At 41.3% G+C, this 20,814-nt stretch overlaps 2 protein-coding genes across 10 annotated transcripts in view; one reads left to right on the top strand and one right to left on the bottom strand.

Moving 5' to 3' along the window:
• rps16 (ribosomal protein S16) overlaps nt 1-20,814 on the bottom strand; it is a 1,145,183-nt gene that overhangs the window by 379,650 nt on the left and 744,719 nt on the right. The window lies entirely within an intron of this gene.
• The window catches only part of nav3 (neuron navigator 3), a 357,961-nt gene that overhangs the window by 291,490 nt on the left and 45,657 nt on the right, over nt 1-20,814 (top strand). For all 9 annotated transcript variants that reach the window (XM_022671501.2, XM_022671500.2, XM_049473912.1 and 6 more), the window contains 5 exons: nt 1,161-1,547; nt 2,155-2,268; nt 16,097-16,217; nt 18,162-18,429; nt 19,653-20,403. In XM_022671501.2, coding sequence (XP_022527222.2) covers nt 1,161-1,547; nt 2,155-2,268; nt 16,097-16,217; nt 18,162-18,429; nt 19,653-20,403 — 1,641 coding nt within the window. The remainder of the gene's footprint in view (nt 1-1,160; nt 1,548-2,154; nt 2,269-16,096; nt 16,218-18,161; nt 18,430-19,652; nt 20,404-20,814) is intronic.

The following is a 20,814-nucleotide window of genomic DNA, read 5'->3' as shown; positions in this document are numbered from 1 at the left end:
AGAGAGAGGGAGAGAGATAGAAAGAGAGACAGAAACTTGTGGGAAATCTAGTGGTCAGTGGTGTGTGTGATACAACCAATAACACCTGTTCTTACTCAAGCTGAGTCACACGTCATATAAAATATAACAAAATAGAATAGCTCTATCTATATATATATATAATAAAATAGAATTGAATAGATGACAGTAGGACTAAGTAGATTATTATTAGAATAGAAAAGTATAGATTATAATAGAGTTGAATAGACAATAGAACCAGTGTGTTGGTGGGGCTGTGTGTTGGTGGGGGCGGGGCTTGGATGGTTAATAGTGTGAACACTGATACAATGGGACTGTAACCATGACAACCATGACCCCCACTGTGCCACTTCTCACACCTCCCTCTCTTTACCTCCCTCACCCTTTCTCTCTCACACCCTCTCACTCTGTCACTCTCTGGGGTTACTTGGTTTATGTTTTTATATGGTTTATGTGTTTATATGGCTTATAGTATGGGTTTATATGTTTTATGGTGTCTGTTTATATGGTGTATGTTTTCTTAATCGGAGGAGGGGAGTGTGTAGTACACTGCTGTCTCCACTAGAGAGTGCTGTTTTAAGGCAGAACTTGCACTTCCTGTCCTGTGTGACCATATTTACATGACAGATGCTGTACAGGGATGTCAATTGGGTGTAATTTGGTGTACAGTAGTTTTGGGTATAGTTAGGGGTGTAGTTTAGAGTATGGGTAGAAAGATGGTTGGAGTGACAGTGGGTGTAGTTTTGGGCATAGTCGGTTTAGTTTAAAGCGTAGATAGAAGCATATGGATGAGGTTTGGAGTATTTTTATGTGTGGTTTTGGGTGTAGAGTGTTTAAGTAGAGGAAACTCTTTGTGTGGTTTATTTGGGGGTTTCAGGTGCAGCAGTGGTGCTGCAGTGACTCAGCAGCTGCAGAACTCCAGTATCGACCAGTCTGTTCCAAATCTGTGCCCACCCCACCTCACCTTACCTCTGCCAGGGCTACGGGCAGTCTGTCTGTGCTGGCACTGTATCGGAGACTAGAAAAGGAGCCTGAATACAAAATATTTCAGTTTAAACTGGAAAACTCTGTACAGAATAAACAAAATTAAATGTAAACAGGATCATATAAACTAATACCCCCCTCCTCTCTCTCTCTCTTAGTACTCTAGAGACCACTTTTGACACCACTGTAACCACAGAGGTCAACGGGCGTGGCCTCCCAGCCCTCTCCAGCCGTTCCTCCCCCATGGCCTGGAGGCTCGCCCAATCACAGAGCCCTCGTCTGCAGGCGGGCGACGCCCCCTCTATACCTGGCTATGTCCCGCCCAGGCCTGCTGCTGCCAGCGGGCAGGCCGGTCGCTACACTGACACCTCGCGATTCGTCTACACTGCTCCACTGAGGAGGGCGGCAACTACAGGTGGCAGAGGGGCGGAGCCAGGAGAGAAGGGCGTAGGCTCTGAGGCGGGGCCGGAGGGCGACGTAGGCGGCTACATGAGTGATGGAGACATACTGGCCAAGAACGTACGAGCTGAAGACATCACCAGCGGGTAAGCTGCGATGGTAGTGACAAATAAAGCTTCAATAAATAAAATCATTTACTGTAGTGTTGCTATGGTGTTTGCATAGCAATAATGTAATTATTATTATAATTATTATTATTAACTGTCACATAAACTGAGGTATTGACAATATCAATGTAGTAAGGCATATACTATAGTTTATAGTTTTTAGTTGTATAGTTTAGTTATAGTTTTACATGTATATATATATATATATATATATGTATATGTATATATATATATATATATATAAATAGAGTTATAGTTGTTCTGCTTGGTCATTGCGGATGCTGAGTGATGGCATGTCCATAGTCTCCATGGAAACTGCATCCAGGCTGATGAGGCTGCAGCGAGCGACAGGCTTGCATATGAAGACTGATGTTCGTACACACACATACCCACATACACACACATACACACACACACACACACACAATCACACACACACATTAATGTGGAGGAATAGCTGAGGGTCAGATATATATCAGTGTGTTCTGCCTTATTAGTCCTGACCTTCCTGCCTCTTCACTCACACACCATCTAACAGACAAATGTGTGTGTGTGTGTGTGTCTGTGTGTGTGTGTGTGTGTGTAGGTACATGACAGATGGGGGAATTCACCTGTACTCTCGCAGCGTGAGCCGCCCTGACCTGCCGTCCACTCGAGAGACCACCCACAGAGGGGTTCGAGAGCCGGGGGAAGCTGACAGGTAACAATCACAGATAATTAAAGTTCTGTGCTCGTTCAGAGATGTAAGTGGTGCCATAGAGCACCGGTGGGTGTTGTAAAAGTGTAAAGTGTGGACCTTTGTAAAACTTAAAGGTTTAAAGGAGATGATTACAATGAAAAACACTTTTAAAAACTCCTCTAAAACCTCCACATCCCTGAACATGTCTCCACTTCCTTAAAATGTCTTGCTGATTAAAATACTTGCAGGTCAGTGTGTGTGTACCTGGTGCTGCTGTGAGGACAAAGAGGGTGATTTAGGAAAGTGAGATGGATGGGCGGTGCTTTCGGTAACAGATGAGACTACAGGAAGTGGAAGTCATTACTTAGTGGCTGGCCTCGCTGCTGCACTTCATAATAAAAGACATAAATTCAGCATAGGGACTTTTAAAGTGACAGTTTGGCCAAAAATCCAATCCACCCAATGCAGTCCATCAGCTCAGACACGTGCAGTGCCTGAACTTTACCTCTGCAGCTCTGTACATACAACACTGATGCAGCTCATGTGAACTTATAACCCCCAGTTACACACACACACACACACACACACACACAGCAACATGTCAAATGTCACGGGACAGGAGCTACTATTGTGTCGCACCACTTTTGCAGAGTCCCATGGAAGCCAATAGATCACTGAACTAAACTGTGGGAATTGTGGGCAAGGTCTCCGGCACTGATGGTGGATGTTGGGTCTGTACTTATGGACAACTCTAGCCAGATGCCACAGGTCACCATAATTCTGGACAGAGAGAAAGTGACAGTAACAGATGCAAGTAAATATGCCAAACACATCAAACCCAGATATAAAGAATACAATATGTATCCTCTTCAGACTGGCATCACTCCATCATCTCAACTGACTTATTTCTTTGTCTTGTTTTATTAGTGTTGTAAACGTTTTGTTACATATTACGTAGTTTAACTGACAGTATTTATCAGTTTTAGGCCTGTATGTGTTGGTTTGGTGCTGTATAAATATGTGTGTGTGTGTGTGTGTGTGTGTGTGTGTGTGTTCGGACACCATCTGTGTATGCTGTCTCGGAGGGTCAGGCTGCTGAGATTTGGGCGGTTAAACAAAGCTCCGCCCTGTGGCACCAGCCAGTGTGGTCCAAAACTGAGTGTCCAGATTAACCCGATCAGCCCAGGCTTTCAGATCACTGCGGGACGGCCCAGCCGGCCAATCACAAATTGGCACCAGTTAACAGGACCTCACACTGCCCATCAAACACTCGGGGCTGCACTGTTGCCCAAACAACACTGTACATACTAATGAAATATATTTAGTGTTTAATCTAGAGTTTTTCTGTATCCGTGAAGCTGATCTAATGCTGAGGCTGATTGAATGTAAGGAGCTGTTCTCAGGGTGATCTGATTCTGATCTGAAATTTGACAGATTTAATGCAGATCTGATGCTGATTTCAGGTTAATTGGATGTAAACAGCTGCTCTTAGTTTGATCTGAGCCTGATTGGATGAGGATCCAATGCCAATGCTGATCTAAAATGACACTGATCTGATGCTGATCTAATGCTAATTTCAGACTAATCTGATGCTCGTTTGATTCTCATTTTACCTGAATCTAATCTAAGATTTAGGTGATCTGACAGCAATGCTAATCTGGTCTTTATATGGTTTTGAATTGAAATAATGAGTCTTTGTTTGATTGGATGCTAATCTCAGTCTGATCTAATGCTAATTTGTTGTTGATCTGATTGTAATCCGATGCTGATCTTTAGGAAGAGCTGAACTGTAGCTGTGAGTTAGGGTTAAACTTATCTGTCCCCCACAGCTGTTCTCTATAAATACTCCCATCATTCAACATAGATGAGCTGACGGCCGAGAGAGGGTCCGAGAGAGGGGCGAACAACGGAGCAAGAGACATTAATAAATAACAGAGAGAAAGAGAAAAAAGGGAGAGAGAAAGAGATAGCGAGAAAGAGAGAGAGAGAAAGAGAGAGAGAGAGAGAGAGAGAGAGAGAGAGATTAGTCTGCACTTTTCTGTTTTTGAGATGAGTTTCTTTGACTGTTTGTATTTTTGGTGTGGTGCTGTGTTAGCAGCAGGGGATTTGCGTGGTCTCTGTACACACACACACACTGACAGTGCTATTATGTAACTCTATATATAAGTATTGTTCAGCAGCTGAATATGAACTGAATCATGGAGAATTTACTGTACAGTGATTACAGTTACAGCTATAGAGCCGGGCTGTCAAAAAGCCATATTAAAAAAATCTTTATTTCACTGACATTTTGCTATTTAAAAATAAAAACAGCGTTATGTTTGCACTTAAAGTACATTTGTAATCATAACATTAATTGTTAACGTATTCCAAATAATGCATGTAACTATAGGCTACAATAGCAACAAATGAATGTTAAAATATTAATGAATCTATTTGCCATCGATGTAGGGCCACAGTTTCTCCTGTTCTGCCTGTTACCTTCTGAGAACTCTTCTCACTGCTGCAGGATGGAAATAATGGAACACCAGACAGCTTTATTTAGAATGTGTTGGTAAAAACAACCGATCAACCCTGATCCCAATTTACTGGATTAAATATGCTGTGATACAATAAATGGGTGGAGCTTATTTGTGTCGTAGGCTGAATTGTTTGATTATCGATGTAGCATTTACAGTGAACCACAGAATCCCTCTGGAAATGAATCTGATAACACCTCCCACACTGTAGGTATTCTGAGGCTGGCACTGGTCTGAGTTTTTCTCCAGCTGGTATTTATATCTGCGCTCTGCCTCAGCTCGCCTCGCCTCTACACGCTGTAACGAGTCCCGCGGGAACGGTTCTTATGGACCGATGTTCTGCTCTGATCAGCAGGCGGAGGAGTGAGTAATGAGAGATGTTTACACTACATTTTATGAAATATACATCTGAATCAAATTCTGCTATATTTATAAAAGGTAGTATATAATATTTTGAATAAATATTATATATATATATATGCACACGCATAAAGGTTTAAGTAGTGATAAATCTGGAGCTGGGCAGGACAAAGTAGTTGCAGTCTGGTGGAGACATTCCTGGGAATCTCTTGCTGTGCGTGGATGAGCATTATCCTTCTGAAAAATTCCAACACATATCGCTGAGCTGTTAGTGTCCCTCTTCCACTACTAAATTCAGTACTAGGACTGGATTTGTAGTTCAAGACTACACAGTTCCAGTCTACAGCAGTCCAGGTTTTTTATTCACCATGGCAAACAAAGGCAATGTTGGCTGGCATTGTAGATAAAAGAATATTCTTTAAAGCATCATTCCTGCTTCTTTTATTCTAATGATGTGCCCCCTCTTAACCTCTGGCACCTGGAAAAAAATAATAATCTTTGAGTGTGTGAGACTCTAGCAGTCAGCAATCTCTCACCAAGTAGTACACTAGCTCTGAGATTTTTTTACAGCACAGTGGAGAATGCACTTTTACACTCTCTGGTCAAACCCAGTATCTAACCAGAACACACCTGTAATCATTTACATACCTACCTGAGACAGAACTGCTAAATAGGCGGAGCTATGTTTTTGTATCTAACACCCTGTTTGCCCACTGCTTGATGGGGTGTCAGACGCTGCCTGTCAGCATCAATGTCTGTTTGATCTTTAAGGACATCACACACTCTTAGACACACTCTCTCTTTCTCTCAGGCACACACACACACACTTTCGAAGAGCAGCTGGAGATGAACCCAGGGGCTTTAATGTTGTGTGTCCTTCACTAGTGATCTCTTTCTCTATATATAACCAGTGTTGGGACAGCTGCTCATTTACTGTTTCTTCTGAAATCAAGGGTATTAAAAAATAGTTTATCCTGCTTTTGTTGAAGTAACTGTCTCTACTGTACATCCCCAATTCCTTGTCCCAACTCATTCATCCTATCCAAAAGTAATGGATTGAACTCCATCATTCCAAAGAACACAGTTACACTGCTCCATAGCTTAATACTGGGGGCTTTATACCCCTCTAGCCTGTTGTACATGGTGCCAACATATTCCCATTTATTATCTGCTCCAGAGGGAGATCACACTCACATATCCTACACATCAATGTAGCGGTTTTTAACTTACATCGGACATGGGGCACAATACTAATTTCATACATATATAATTATATTTTTCATAGTTTTGCATTATACAGTACATCCTTGTCAGTATATTATAATCCACAGGTTTTGCTGAGTCATGTTTAGCTTTTTTTTTGTGTGTGTGTGTGTGTGTGTGTGTGTGTGTGTGTTTGTGTATGGTGGCAGTGTTTTGCTGCCAAAGCTGTCGAGGTCCTCAGGGTATTGCTCAGGGTCGGTGTGGTACCAGCCCCTCTGGTTCAGTTGCCCAGTGGGAGGGCTGTAAGGAAGCCAGTCTTCCACTGCGCCAGGGGAACCACCAGTTACCCACAGCAACTGCCTTCATGTGTTTGTGAGGTCTCTTGGGTTAGGCAACTGGAGAGCAGCTCTGGTTGTCGTCCAGAAGCTCCACTATAACATGAATCCACAAACTGTATGAGCTGCTCCACTGAGTGTATGATATGATAGAAATGACCTATACCAATGGTTCTCATCTTATAGGTCCTCTATGAAACTAAATTCTCTGAGAACATTATATGTACAAAAGTATCAGTACACTGCTCTGTATTCATAGTTTCTTCTGAAGTTAAAGGTATTCAAAAAGTTTATTCTGCTTTTGTTGCAGTAACTGTCTCTACTGTCCAGAGAACACTCCTTACTAGATTCTTGACTTTTCTAAAAATTTCTGTAAGGATTTGTTTGCATTCAGACACAGGAGCATTAGTTAGTTTTAGTACTGGGTGGTGCACCATCATACCAGAGTTCATCTTTCCACTGCTGTGGTGTGATATGGTGATTTTAAGATGGTTTACACTGATTCTTAATGCTTTTACATTTGTTTTCTGTGGGTTGTTTTGTTTGCTCTTATGATATGGATACCTCATATAGCCTATTGTGTCCATTGTTATATTACAGATGAACCACCCTGGCCAACCTGTGGATGCTTTGTAGATGCTCTCATTTGCATTTAGATTATACAGTTAATTTGACTAAAAATCCATTAAATTCACTTTAATTTATTCCAAAACAAATCCTAATCCTAGTTCTGGTTCTAACCCAATTCAGAGTTTTAGCAGATGCAATCATTTGTTCAAAAATGTACATTCTACAATGGTCAGTTCTTTTATAAAACTATTTAATATTTAATATTGCTATTGTTTTCCTCAATCATGTGACTTGTTGTGGATAAAGAAGTGATCAGTAAGAAAGTTGAGTTGGGTCTGTTTAGTCAGACTAATCTGACAGTGTTTATTTAGCTGTATTTTATGTAAGATGTCAGCAGGTTGTTTAATCGCTGCATTGCAGCAGCCAAACCCTGACACTGTCCGTCCACCGGGGATACGGCACTGTCCGACTTTTATAACAGAGAGAGAGAAGGACTTGTCTTTTCATTTTCTGCCTCTGCAAGGTCATCGCTGCTGTGCTCAGTTTTGGACAGGTTCTCTCCAGGGAACAGATAAAGTGGTTCCTCTGTGCTGACATTTCTTCAGGAACATTGTCGCTGTTGAGTAACCCTGTTTAACCCATTCCTTCTTCTGCCACAGCCATGTCTTTGAATGAGCAGCATGTGCAGCATGTGGTTTAGCACTGTCTAGTTGCAAAACGTATTGACATCCCTGTAAAAGATGTGGTCTTGAAAGTAGTGAAAGTTGCTTTATGTGTATTTTTCTGCATTAATGCTGCATCACAGAAAGGTTTAAGGATTCAAGGAGGCTTTATTGTCATTTGCATCACATGTGGTACGAAATTATCATCTCACGATCCAGTTTACACCCAAGAGCTGTTGTTAAAATAGATAAATATAGATAAAATAAAAGAACACAATAAAATAGAATAGAACAAAATAGATAAAGATAAATACACAAAAAAAAATAGGGAGAGTAGGCAGGTAGCAGCAACATGAAGTCAAGAGTGCAAGTTTTGCTATAGCAGCATGATAATGTGAATTAGAGCAGTACAAGATAAAGTGTCTCAGTGCAGTTTAAGGTGACAGTGTTTGTAAACAGTATTTGTCCTTGTAAAATATCAGTGCAGTGTCTTGTTTAGGAGGAGTTAAAGAGTCTTACAGCTTCTGGAATGAAAGACGTGTACTTACACACCCCCATACCATGTCAGATCCTGACTCTTGGACTTGTTGCTGGGAACAGTCTGGATGCTCCTCGTTGTCTTTGGTCCAGAGCTTACGATGTCCATTACTTCTATTAAAGAGATCTGGAATACTAATTGTGACCGTTTGACCACAACACACTGTGTTTCCCTTATTCCATTATACTCTTATTCCATTATTCTCAGCGCTGCAGTGACACTGATTATCATGGTGGTGGTGTATGAGGTGTTAATGTGTGTTGTGCTGAAAGTACAAGTGAATCAGATACAATAGTACTGCTGAAGTTTTTAAACACCTCAGAGTGACAGCTGAACTGAGAACAGTTCACCAACAGTATGCTGTGTGCAGCATCCTGTGTCTTGCCATCCTGTGGGCAGCGTCCTGTGGGCAGCATTCTGTTTGTGGCTGTCCTGTGTGCAGCATCCTGTGTCTTGCCATCCTGTGGGCAGCATCCTGTGTGCAGCATCCTGTGTGCAGCATCCTGTGGGCAGCATCCTGTGTGTAGCCATCCTGTGTGTAGCCATCTCGTGGGCAGCATTCTGTTTGTGGCTGTCCTGTGGGCAGCATTCTGTGTGCAGCATCCTGTGTGGGGCAGCGTCCTGTGTGGGGCAGCGTCCGGTGGGCAGCGTCCGGTGGGCAGCATCCTGTGGGCAGCATCTTGTGTGGGGCAGCATCCTGTGGGCAGCATCCTGTGTGGGGCAACATCCTGTGGGCAGCGTCCTGTGGGCAGCATTCTGTTTGTGGCTGTCCTGTGGGCAGCTCACTGTGTTTAGCCATGGGGCAGCATCTTGTGTGGGGCAGCATTCTGTGTGGGGCAGCATCCTGTGGGCAGCATCCTGTGAGCACTGATGAAGACCTGGAAGATGAGCAACACAAACTGTGCAGCAACAGATTCAGAGCTTCTGTCTCTGACTTTATTTTATCTACAAGATGGAGCAGCTACAGGTAGAAGTGAGTGGGAAAGTGGAGGACAGTGTTTAAAAATTCCAGCAGCACTGCTGTATCTTATAATGGTTGTAGAATTAGGGAAGTGATCACAATGTTATGCTTGATGCATATATAAATAATATAATAATCATACTGTCTGCAATCGAACACTGCGCTTATTTTATAGACATTATAATGTAGAATAAGAGAAGAACACAGTGTACTGGCACTTTAAAGCATTAGCGTTGTCGAGAGGCACTCTGCATTAAGTATACATAAACCTCTCTAAATATACTCCTGCGTCTGCAGCAATGATTCTGATTGGATGTTGCTGACTCCAGCTTGACTGTGATTGGTGGAGATGTGGTGAGACGGGAGGTCTCTAAGGAGGTCAGTGAGTGTAGAGGGTTGTACGGCTGGATGGATGGATGGACGAATGGATAGATGGACAGAAAGAAGGATTAGAAAAAAAATGAGAAGATAAAAGGAGGAGAGGGGGGCGGAGTCATCGCCATCATTTGTTCTCCAGCAGGTCTAGCAGAGCACAGCTGTGCAGGTGTTCTCCACTCTTTCTTCGTCTTTCTGCTTCTGCCTTCGCTTTGCTTATCTTCTCTCCAGCAGCTGAAAAGCTCCAGGCAGGTGCTCTCAGGTGAGTGTGCATGGCTCCGCCCCCTCTGCTCTGTCGTTAATTAGTGCTTTTCAAGTGTTAGATGCTTGTTAGCTCGTTAACCCTTCTAACTCTGCGCCCTGAAGCTCTCCCCAGGCTGAATGGCAGTGAGGGATTATGGGTCAGCGGGATTAGGCGGGATTATGCCAGGCACAGACTTGGCTGAGTGCCAGCTCTTTCTGAATGGCAGCCAATTACAGCTTGCTGGCGTTGGTGTCAAATCTGAAAGGGTGAGGTCTAATCCCGAGCCGAACGCCGGACACTGCTCTTTCTTCTCGGATGGAGGGATTTATGTGCTTTTGATGCTCGGTGTCATTTTTTTTTAAAGCTTGTCTTGGACAGTCATGATGTATGCAAATGAGGTCATTAAGAGTTTTAAATAAATTATAGTTTAGAATTTTCTAAATGATTAAAGTAAAGTCTTAACTGTAGAAATAGTACTACCAAATTAGATAAAGACATGAGTGGTAGTGCTTTCTATTAATGAGCACCAATTAATGGTTACTTAAGGTCTTTTTCCTAAATAGCCGTTTTTAATCAGTTATTCTTCTACAGCTCTGGAAAAAAATTATGAGTTTCTTTGATTTTACCAAATTAAAACCCTCTGGAATATAATAAAGAGGAAGATGGATGATCACAAGCCATCAAACCAAGCTGAACTGCTTGATTTTTTGCACCAGGAGTAAAGGCATAAAGTTATCCAAAAGCAGTGTGTAAGACTGATAGAGCAGAACATGCGAAGATGCATGAAAACTGTGATTAAAAACCAGGAATATTCCACCAAATATTGATTTCTGAACTCTTAAAACTTCATGAATATGAACTTGTTTTCTTTGCATTATTTAAGGTTAAAACATCTGCATTTCTCTCTAAATAACAATATTTGTATTTGGAATTTGGGAGAAATGTTGTTGGTAGTTTATAGAATAAAACATCAATGTTCATTTTACTCAAACATATATCTATAAATAACAAAATTAGAGGAACTGAGAAGTGGTCTCTACATTTTTTCAGAGCTGTTTTAGTTATCTTGACCTTTATTTGTGTATGATTGAAAACTCTGTTATATGAACATCTGTAATTATTAGTTTATTAGTTGTTGTTTTCTATACGTTATGCGAACTGTTTAATCCACAGTATTTAAAAAAATATATATACATTTGAATGTTATAAAGGTGGTTAATGTGTAATTGCCAGCACTTTGATACACAATCATACAGTGCTTCAGCTTTCAAAGTTCATTTTATCAACATTTGGTTTTTAAAAGGTTTAAAACTGCCATCTGTCTAGCTGGCCTGTTTCAGGTGATAAAGTTTAAAACTTTTTAAAAGAACTTAAAAACACTAAATATTTGCATAACAGAATTGGAATACACTCATATTAGAATATACTAAAATATAAATTAAATATGTTTCTATCAAGTCACAGCCTCCAATCTGAGCATTTTGTACAGGATTAAGACAGTGTTTCTAATGTTTTGGAGCAGAAATGGACCATAAATGGCAACCAGTTAATAACCTTGTCTCATGTCTCTGTGTGTTTTCCCCATGTGACCTGTGCTCCTCTGTGTCTCCTGTCTCAGTAGTTTTCTACCATGTGTCTCATTTGTAGCTCCGCCCCTTCCCCAGGTGTTTCCACTTCTAGTGTGTTTCCTGTTTGCTTAAATAGATCCCCTGTGCCACTTGTCCCTCGTCGGTCTTTGCACCAACTCCTGTTGTCTGTCTCTCCTCGTTTCTGTGTTGCTCTAGCCCTAGTTCCGTGTTTCATTCCTAGTTTGTTTTCCCTTTCTCCTTATTCCGTGTTCTTCTCTGTTTTATTCTAGTTTCCTGTTTAGTTCCCTTGTTTATGCTCTTAGCTCTGTTTAGTTCTTTGTTCATTAGCCTCCCTGTTTGTTTATATTGTTATTTTCTCTTGTTTGTTTTGGTTTATTTCATGTCTAGTTATTTCTTTGTTGTTTATATCATTTTTTTATTTATTAAATTTCCCCTTACCTGCACTTGCATCTGTCTCCTCGTCTCCCTGCCTGGGTCATTCTTGACAAAGTGAGCAAAAATATTTCCCCATAATTATTTCATTATCTGCTGTAATAGGCCTACAGAGATGTTATATATTATAATATGTGACTGTTTCTATTATTTTACAAGGACTAACTTTCATATCTGAACATAATAATTATTTACAGTATATTATATGATCATGTTTTTATGGCAAAAATATCTTTGTTTATGAGCATAAATGAGCCGAAATGTTAATATTTCTCCATAATCCCTTTATTTACACTTGTTTCAGGTCTGTAAACAGTTAAATATTAATTTATTATCTATATGCAAGAAGTAGCTTTCATGTCTGAGCATCTTAAATGGAAAGAGAAGATTTCACATTGTTTTAGAGCAGAAATGAGCCACGGAAAATAATACTCCATAGTTCTTACTTTTACAGGCCTATAATTAATTGTATATGATCACATAAAATGTATATAAATGTTTATATGACACTTAAATGCCTAGCTTCCATATCTGAGCATCTTTATGAGATTTGTTATGTCTATGAGCAGAAGTAAGCCAAAAAAATGATTAGCTATCCATAATCCTGGTATTATCTGTTGTTACAAGCTTGTAAATTGGTAAATATCCTTATTGATCATCTATATATTATTGTTTAAATGACAGTGTAAGACCCAGCTTTTGATGTCTAAGCATTTTAAATGAATAAAGAAGAGTTTTTTTTGTGTTTTGGAGCAGGAATAAGCCACAAATATTAAAGCTTTTTCATAATCTTCAAACAATATGGCATTAGAGATCTGGAAATAATCGGATATTATCATTTATCATCACCAACCACTGTTTATACACAGTATATAATTCGTTTATGGCGACGAATGAGGTTTGTAATGATTTAGAGCAGAAATGATCTATAAATTTCTAATATCTCAGCCTGCAGTGCGAGTGTACGGGTTCTGCGGGTTTGTGTTCCCGGTGCTAAATATTGTATGAGAGCGTTCCGCTCGGCTGAGTGGAGACGCTATAAAAGTCAAGTGCAGGCTGCAGCTCTTCAACAAAGTGCCCTCGCTTTCAATTAAAAGCATAAAACATCATCTCCCACATTTACAGAAGAGGACCTGAGTGAAAACCGCTGAAGAGCTGGCGTTCAGGTGTGCTGAAAATATTTACACTTATCTGCTGATTCTGAACATCAGCGCTGCTATATAAATATGCTCCAGACCATTTGAGAATATGCTGCAGGATTATTTCCAATTCTGTAGGGTAAATAGAGAGAAATTATGGTGTTTAAATATTTGAAATGATGGTGGTTAATGATTACTAAATAAAAGTTAGTTCCGACCCTGCAATGTGATTGGCTGACAAGCGTTATATGTGTGCCATTATCAGCCGATAATGCACTGTAATCGAAGCTTTCCACATACAGGTAACCTAGCAACGATGCAGCGCTTACAAACCAAACAGCGCAGCTACAAACAGAACAGCAATGGAACTATTTTAACTCATGAAGTGTTTATAACCACATAATAATAACAATAATAATAATAATAACCAAATAACAATGTAATAGAACTGTGGCATAATTACAATTATACACTTAAGGTTCGTGCTGTAACCTTAATATAGCCAATATTACACATTATAGCACTCCCTCCTGTGTATTATTGCTTAAATCATTAATGAGCAATTATGTTGTTGGTAGAAAAGAATGATGGTGTTTGATGTCGAGGAATGATGCCATTTGTTAAAGGCTGATGGTATTTGATATCAGAGAACGGAGTTTGTTGGAGGGTGATGGTGTTTGAGATTGGAGAATGGTGGTATTTGTAGGAGGGTGATGGTGTTTGAGGTCGGAGAATGGTGATGTTTACTGGAGCATGATGGTGTTTAATGTCAGAGATTGTTGGTGTTTCTTGGAGGATGATGGTGTATGATGCTGGTTTTGATATAGAGAATGATGTTTGGTAGAAAATGATGGTGTTTGGTGGAGAATGATGATGTTTGTTGTAAAGAATGCTGGTGTTTGGTGGCAAACAATGGTGTTTAATGTTGGATAATGGTGGGTTTTTTGTTGATGGTGTTTGATAGTGGAAAATGGTGGTTGATGGTGTTTGGTGGAGAAAGATGGTGTTTGGTGTAGATAATGATGGACTTTGATGGAGAATGATAGTGGAGAATGATGGTGGTTGATGTAGAGAACGATGATGTTGGATAGAGAATGATGGTGTTTGATGAAGAATGATGGTGGTAGTGCCTCTTGAAAACCAATTAAATAAAACAATGAAGCTCCACTAATACTCTAATTCCCCCCGTATCCCTCAGAAAGGGAAGTGCATTGCTAGGGCTGAGCTGAGACTGTTTTTCAAGGTTACCGCAGGGAGCAGTCTGGTGCCAACAAACAAAACCAACAGAAGAGACCCGCTGACACTCTACACCCACCTGAACTCGAATACTGCTGACTGGCGGAGTTGTTAGCCGTGCTGTCTGCATAAAGCAGAGGCTGCTCGACTATAGAAGAAGCAGCTGAAGCAACCGGGCAGCAAATCCTCAAATGGACCTCCTGCAGCGAGCCTGGGCGGCGGCAGAGACGAGCGGAGAACACATGACAGGAAGCTATTAGCGAGAACAGAGGCTGGTCTGAAGTTTATCGATCTTTGGAGCAGTAGCCTCTGAGCGCTAATCCGCGTTTAACACTGTTCTAAAGCTGTGAATATCAGAACACCCAAACAGCCTAGTGGGTCAATACCGCACCACACTGCCCACCACTTGCAGACCTCAGCACTTAGACCAGCACCAGGGAATTCTGTAAATTCACTTAATACATAAACACTTCTTTTTAAATCTGTAGACATTTTGAACAAGCTATTTCTTGTTTTAGCTGCTTCAATTCATTTAATGTATTAATAAACATCCAGTCCTGCATTTAGCCCTGCTAGTAATGAAATAAAGCATTTTGTTTAGTTTATTGATGAAAACTGTACAACTGAAAGGAGGCTCTAGTTCCCTGTTTGAGCCTCTAGTCTGGATGCAAGATGAGATATGGTTATATATAGAGGTATACAGGTTCTATATGGCATCCTGCAACACATTTAACCACAGATGTTGCAGCTGGGTCTGTAGATCCTGCTCTACACTCGTAAGTTGCTGAAGTTGTCATCCTAGCTGTTCCTATAATTGCTGGATTGGTGATAAATCCGGAGACTAAGCAGGACAAATAAATCTTGCAATCTGGTTGAGACAAACCCTTGCTGTGTTTGGGTGAACATTATCCTGCTAAGAAATTTCAGTTTGAAGTTCTGCCATGAGAGGTAGCAAGACATGTGTATGCAGGATGTCCTACACATATTACTGAGCTGTCAGTGTCCCTGGTATCACTACAGGGATTGACTGACTGTTGTATACTCCTCAGAGGCAGAATTTAAGCGATCACTCGCCTCATTACTCATAAGCAGATTCCATACAGAACTGGAATCGTCACAAAAGACAATACCGTTACAAGTTTTTCATCCTCAGCACAACTGAACACAAAGGGCAATTGTCCAATGATGTTGTTGATGACGTACAAGCATGTCTAACAGTCAACTGTCTCTCACCAGGAGACACACTACCCAGAAACAACCTCTGTAAGTCCTTCTGTAGGGCAGTGTGGGAAGCAATTGTAGTGTCTAATCAGACCACACCTGTAATCCTGTCATATCTGCCTGAAACAGACCTGCATGCTGAGTTTCCAGCAATTCTGACCTCCACCTGCCACGTAGCGGGGAGTTAATGAGGCTAATTAGTCAGCGCCCTAATTAACCACACTGCTGATTAATAGGGAGGTGGGGAGGTGGAGATGAAGCAGTTAAACACTAGTTACTCTGAGAGAACTGGATAAACACAGTGTTAACAGGGTTCTGATCTCCTGAGAAGGTGTGGTTCTACAGGGACAGATACCCGTCGACCTGGAAACCATCATATATATACTGCCTATACTAACCTATCCTCTCTCTCTCTCTCTCTGTCTCTCTCTCTCTCTCTCTCTCTCTCTCTCTCTTTCTCTGTAGTTGGGATGACAGCAGTTCAGTCAGTAGTGGTCTGAGTGATAATCTGGACAACATCAGCACCGACGACCTGAACACCCCAGCGTACTCCGGCGCTCCCACCCGCAAGAACAAAGCAGGACAGGTACACACACTCACACTGTATGTATAAATAGCTTGTGTGTGTGTGTGTGTGTGTGTGCAGTTGGACCAGATTGTTAGTTTTGGATGGTGACAGACCATCTGTCAGGTGTGTGTGTGTGAGTGTGTCTGTGTGTGTGTGTGTGTGTGTGTGTGTACAGTAACAGTAAAGATAAAATCAGTGTTATCTATTTTTGTGTAAATGTATACATACAGTGTGAGTACAAGCCTCACATTTCTGCTGATATTTAAGTAAATCTTTTTATTGGGATAACACTGACATAATGATACTTTGACACATAGAAAAGTAGCAGCTTATTTAACAGTGTAAATTTATTCTTCACTCAAAATAACTCAGCCATTGTACAGCCATTCATCTCTAAACCACCGGCAACAAAAGTTTTGTGTGGCCATAATTATTTTCCAGATCTGCCTTAACTCTCCTGGGCATGGAGTTTACCAGAGCTTTAAAATGTTGCCACTGATATGCTTTTCCACTCCTCCATGACGACATCACTGAGCTGGAGGATTTTCGAGACTTTCCAATCCTCCACCTTCCGCTTGAGGATGCCTCAAAGATTTTCTATTGGGTTTAGGTCTGGAGACATGCTTGGCCAGTCCGTCACCTTTACCCTCAGCCTCTTCAATAAAGCAGTGCTCGTCTTAGAGGTGTTTGAGGTCATTATCAGGCTGGAACACTGCCCTGAAATTGAAGTACCTGTGTCCCTCGATGAAATTTAACTCCCCAACACCTGCTGCACTCATGTAGCCCCAGAGCATGGCATTCCCACCACCATGCTTCACTGTAGGCACTGTAGGCTTTTCTTTGTACATCTTTGTACTCCTCATCTGATTGCAGCCATACATGCTTGAGACCATCTGAACCAAATGGATTAATCTTGGTCTTATCAGACCAGAAGACATAGTTCCAGTAATCCATGTCCTTTGTTGACATGTCTTAAGCAAACTGTTTGCGGGCTTTCTTGTGTACAGACTTCAGAAGAGGCTCCCTTCTGCAGTGACAGCCATGCAGAGCAATCTGATGTAGTGTGCGGTGTATGGTCAGAGCACTGATAGGCTGACCCCCCCACCTCTTCAATCTCTGCAGCAATGCTGACAGCTCTTCTGCACCTATCTTTCAAATACATTATTTGGATGTGATGCTGAGCACGTGAACTCAGTTTCTTTGGACAATCAACGCGAGTTCTGTTTTGAGTGGACCCTGCTCTTTTTAAAATGCTGGATGATCTTGGCCACTGTGCTGCAGCTCAGTATCAGGATGTTGCCAATCTTCTTGGTAGCCTTGGCCATCTTCATGCAGTGCAACAATTCATCTTTTAAGATCCTCAGGGAGTTCTTTGCTATGAGGTGTCATGTTGAAACTTTCAGTAACCAGTTTGATAGAGTGTGAGAGCTGTACTACAAAATTGAACATACCTGCTCCCTATGCACACCTGAGATAAAAGGGCAAGCAGTGCTCAATTTGATCATTTAGGGGTGTAGTTTTTTTAGGGGCGTACTTGCTTTTTTGCCGGTGGTTTAGATATTAATGGCTGTATATTGAGTTATTTTAAGGGAAGAATAAATTTACACTGTTATATAAAATGCACACAAACTACTTTCCATTGTGTCAAAGTGTCATTTTGTCAGCATGGTCCCATTAAGGGGCATGTGAGGTGTACTCAATATATACATAATCAATTTTATTCCATATGTATGGAATACATCTATCTCCTATAACAGATATTTTTATATATGAAATACCTATTTTGTATTATAACACATAGATGTTTGTGCGTAGATAGTACATGTGTTGTTTTATTATTGCATATATATATATATATATATTGCATATTTCCCACAAAATGTAATTACATAAGAATAAAAGGAAGAAATATTGCATATATGTGCTAATATATATGTAAATTAACTGTGTGTGTGTGTGTAGTCTCATAAGGACAGGTACTGTGATCAGAATGACGGCAGTAGTTGGGGCGGGGCTGAGGAGCTAAAGAAGGTGGAAGAAGAAATGGAGGCTATGGATTCTTCATCCAGATGGAAAACCTCCTCCTCAGCACAGGGCGAGGAGGCGGGGCAAAAGGGGGCATCACACACATCCATGGGGCACACGGGCTCATGGAGGAGGGGCATGAGTGCCCAGGCTGGAATCACGCCCCCTCGGACCAAGGGTACCACTCCCAACATCAAATCTACAGGTAATACACACACACACACACACACTCACACACATGCACAAATATACAAACAAACAAATAATCATTTAACACCTCCATGCTTATATAAGCACTGTTCTGCAGGCTAGTCCTGAGCTCTGGCTTTAGCTGAGATGTAGGACTGTAGGGGTAGGAGTTTGGCTCCGTCACTGTGTCCCACTGAGTTCAAATTTATTGGGAGCTCAAATTATTTGCAAATAAGCAGAAAAACCTGGATGATTTGGCCCAAAAGAACAAAAGCACGGTTATCAGGGAGTAGCTTTAGATCCAGGATGCTGAAAAAGCTTTATTACTACCCAAAAACTGCTCCACTCAGCAGAACACCAGCACACACTGTTTGTTGTCTTACAATATAGCATACTGTTTTTATTATATTATGGAACATTTTGTTACATGTAGATTGCTTATACACTGATTAAGCATAAAACATAAACCACCTCCTTATTACTACACCTATTATCAGAAACAACAGTGCTGCTGGAGTTTTTAAACACTGTGTTCACTTACTGTCAGAGGCTGAAAGGTCATTTGATTCTGCACAGTTTGTGTTGGTCACTGAGCACCGAAGAACAGATAAAAAGGAGGATGAAAAAATATGCAAAGAAACAGTCTGTAGTTATAGTACATGGCTGCAGAGTGTCCTATATGATTAATTTAGCTGAAAAATAGATAACGAGCTTAGAAACAAGGCGGTGATCATAATGTTGTGCTTGGTGGTTGTGTAGATATACATAAATATATAATCCTATTTTTTATTTATTTTTTCCTTTTTCTTATACATATGCTTTCTTAGATACTTATAGGTATAAACATATATTACATATATACAACATTTACATTACATTCGCATTTATACATATACAGACATATTCTGCATGTTAATGTAAACTCGCACTGCCTATTACAGTCCAAACTTTCACTTGCATTGCTGCTCCTAGTATATTCTTAATTATCTCTAATAACTGTAAAGGTACTCTATTTATATACCGTATATGTATATAGATATGCTTATATTCACTTATTATATATTTTACTTAGTATCCCTCTTGTCATGTTTACTACAGCACTATGGCAGATGTAAATAATACTGTATATTGTACTTCTGGTTAGATGCTATATGCATCTCATTGTCTGTATATCTGTACTCTGCACAATGATGATAAAGTTGAATCTAATCTAATGTTACATGTATATTGTGTTAACAGGTAAGACAGACGACGCTAAAGCGTCAGAGAAAGGCAAGTCTCCGTGTAAATCCCCCAGCATCCAGCGCTCACCATCAGATGCAGGTAAAAGCAGTGGAGACGAGGGCAAGAAGCCACCGTCTGGCATCGGCCGTCCTGCAGCTACCGGATCTTTTGGATTCAAGAAGATTCCGTGTCCGTCCGGGCCGATCGTCACCGCCAGCGGTGCTACGTTATCCAGCGGTTCGGCCACACTGGGCAAAATTCCCAAATCTGCTGGCATAGGGAAGGGTGGACCTGGGAGAAAGACGAGTCTGGACGGGTGTCAGCACCAAGACGATGGCGTCCTGCTGGGAGTCGGGACGTCGAAGGTAACGCTGCAGTACCGCTCGCTTCCTCGACCCGCCAAATCCTCCAGCGGAGTCGGAGGGGTGGCCAGAAGCGGCTACCGATCCAGCTCTAGCAGCATTGACTCCAATGTCAGCGGAAAGTCAGCCGGAGGGGGCGGGACTGGGGGAGGAGCTGGGGGCGGAGCCAGCGGAGGGACTGGCGGCGGTACAGTTTCTGGAGGCTCAAAGAGACGGGATGGAGGGAAAGTGGGATCGGGACGCTCGAGTCCGGTCACGGTGAACCAGACCGATAAAGAGAAAGTTGCAGTTTCTGACCAGGATGGGGCAGCACTCTCCACTTCACCCAAATCCAGCCCAACGTCCACAGGGCTCAGGCAGCCCGGGTCCAAATATCCGGACATCGCTTCCCCCACCTTCCGCAGGTAAGAAACCCATTATTGCATTATTGTAGAATGTACAGCCTGACTGATAAGTCGTTTAGTTAATAGGATTAGCTGATACTGGCGCCCTGCAGTTTAATTGGTATAGGTGATGCTATCTGTAGTAATGCACTTATATTTACACTTATTGTAAATAAGTCAGTAGCACATTATTATAACACACAGTATTATGATATCATACTATGCTACAAAAGTTTGAACAAGCAAATATTTTTTTTTTTTTGCTAGGGTTTCCCGGGTGGTTTCTAGGTGGTTGCTATAGTTCTTGCTATGCGTTCTGCTTTGGCACATCTGTAAAGCTGTATATATATATATATATATATATATATATATATATATACTTCATTTGATTTAATAATTTTCACGGATATTAGGTGATGCTAGATAGTTCCC

The sequence above is a fragment of the Astyanax mexicanus genome, chromosome 2, assembly GCF_023375975.1.
Source record: "Astyanax mexicanus isolate ESR-SI-001 chromosome 2, AstMex3_surface, whole genome shotgun sequence".
Lineage (NCBI taxonomy): Eukaryota > Metazoa > Chordata > Actinopteri > Characiformes > Acestrorhamphidae > Astyanax > Astyanax mexicanus.
The sequence above is the reverse complement of the archived record's forward strand: the minus strand, read 5'-3'. Positions and strand labels throughout refer to the sequence as shown.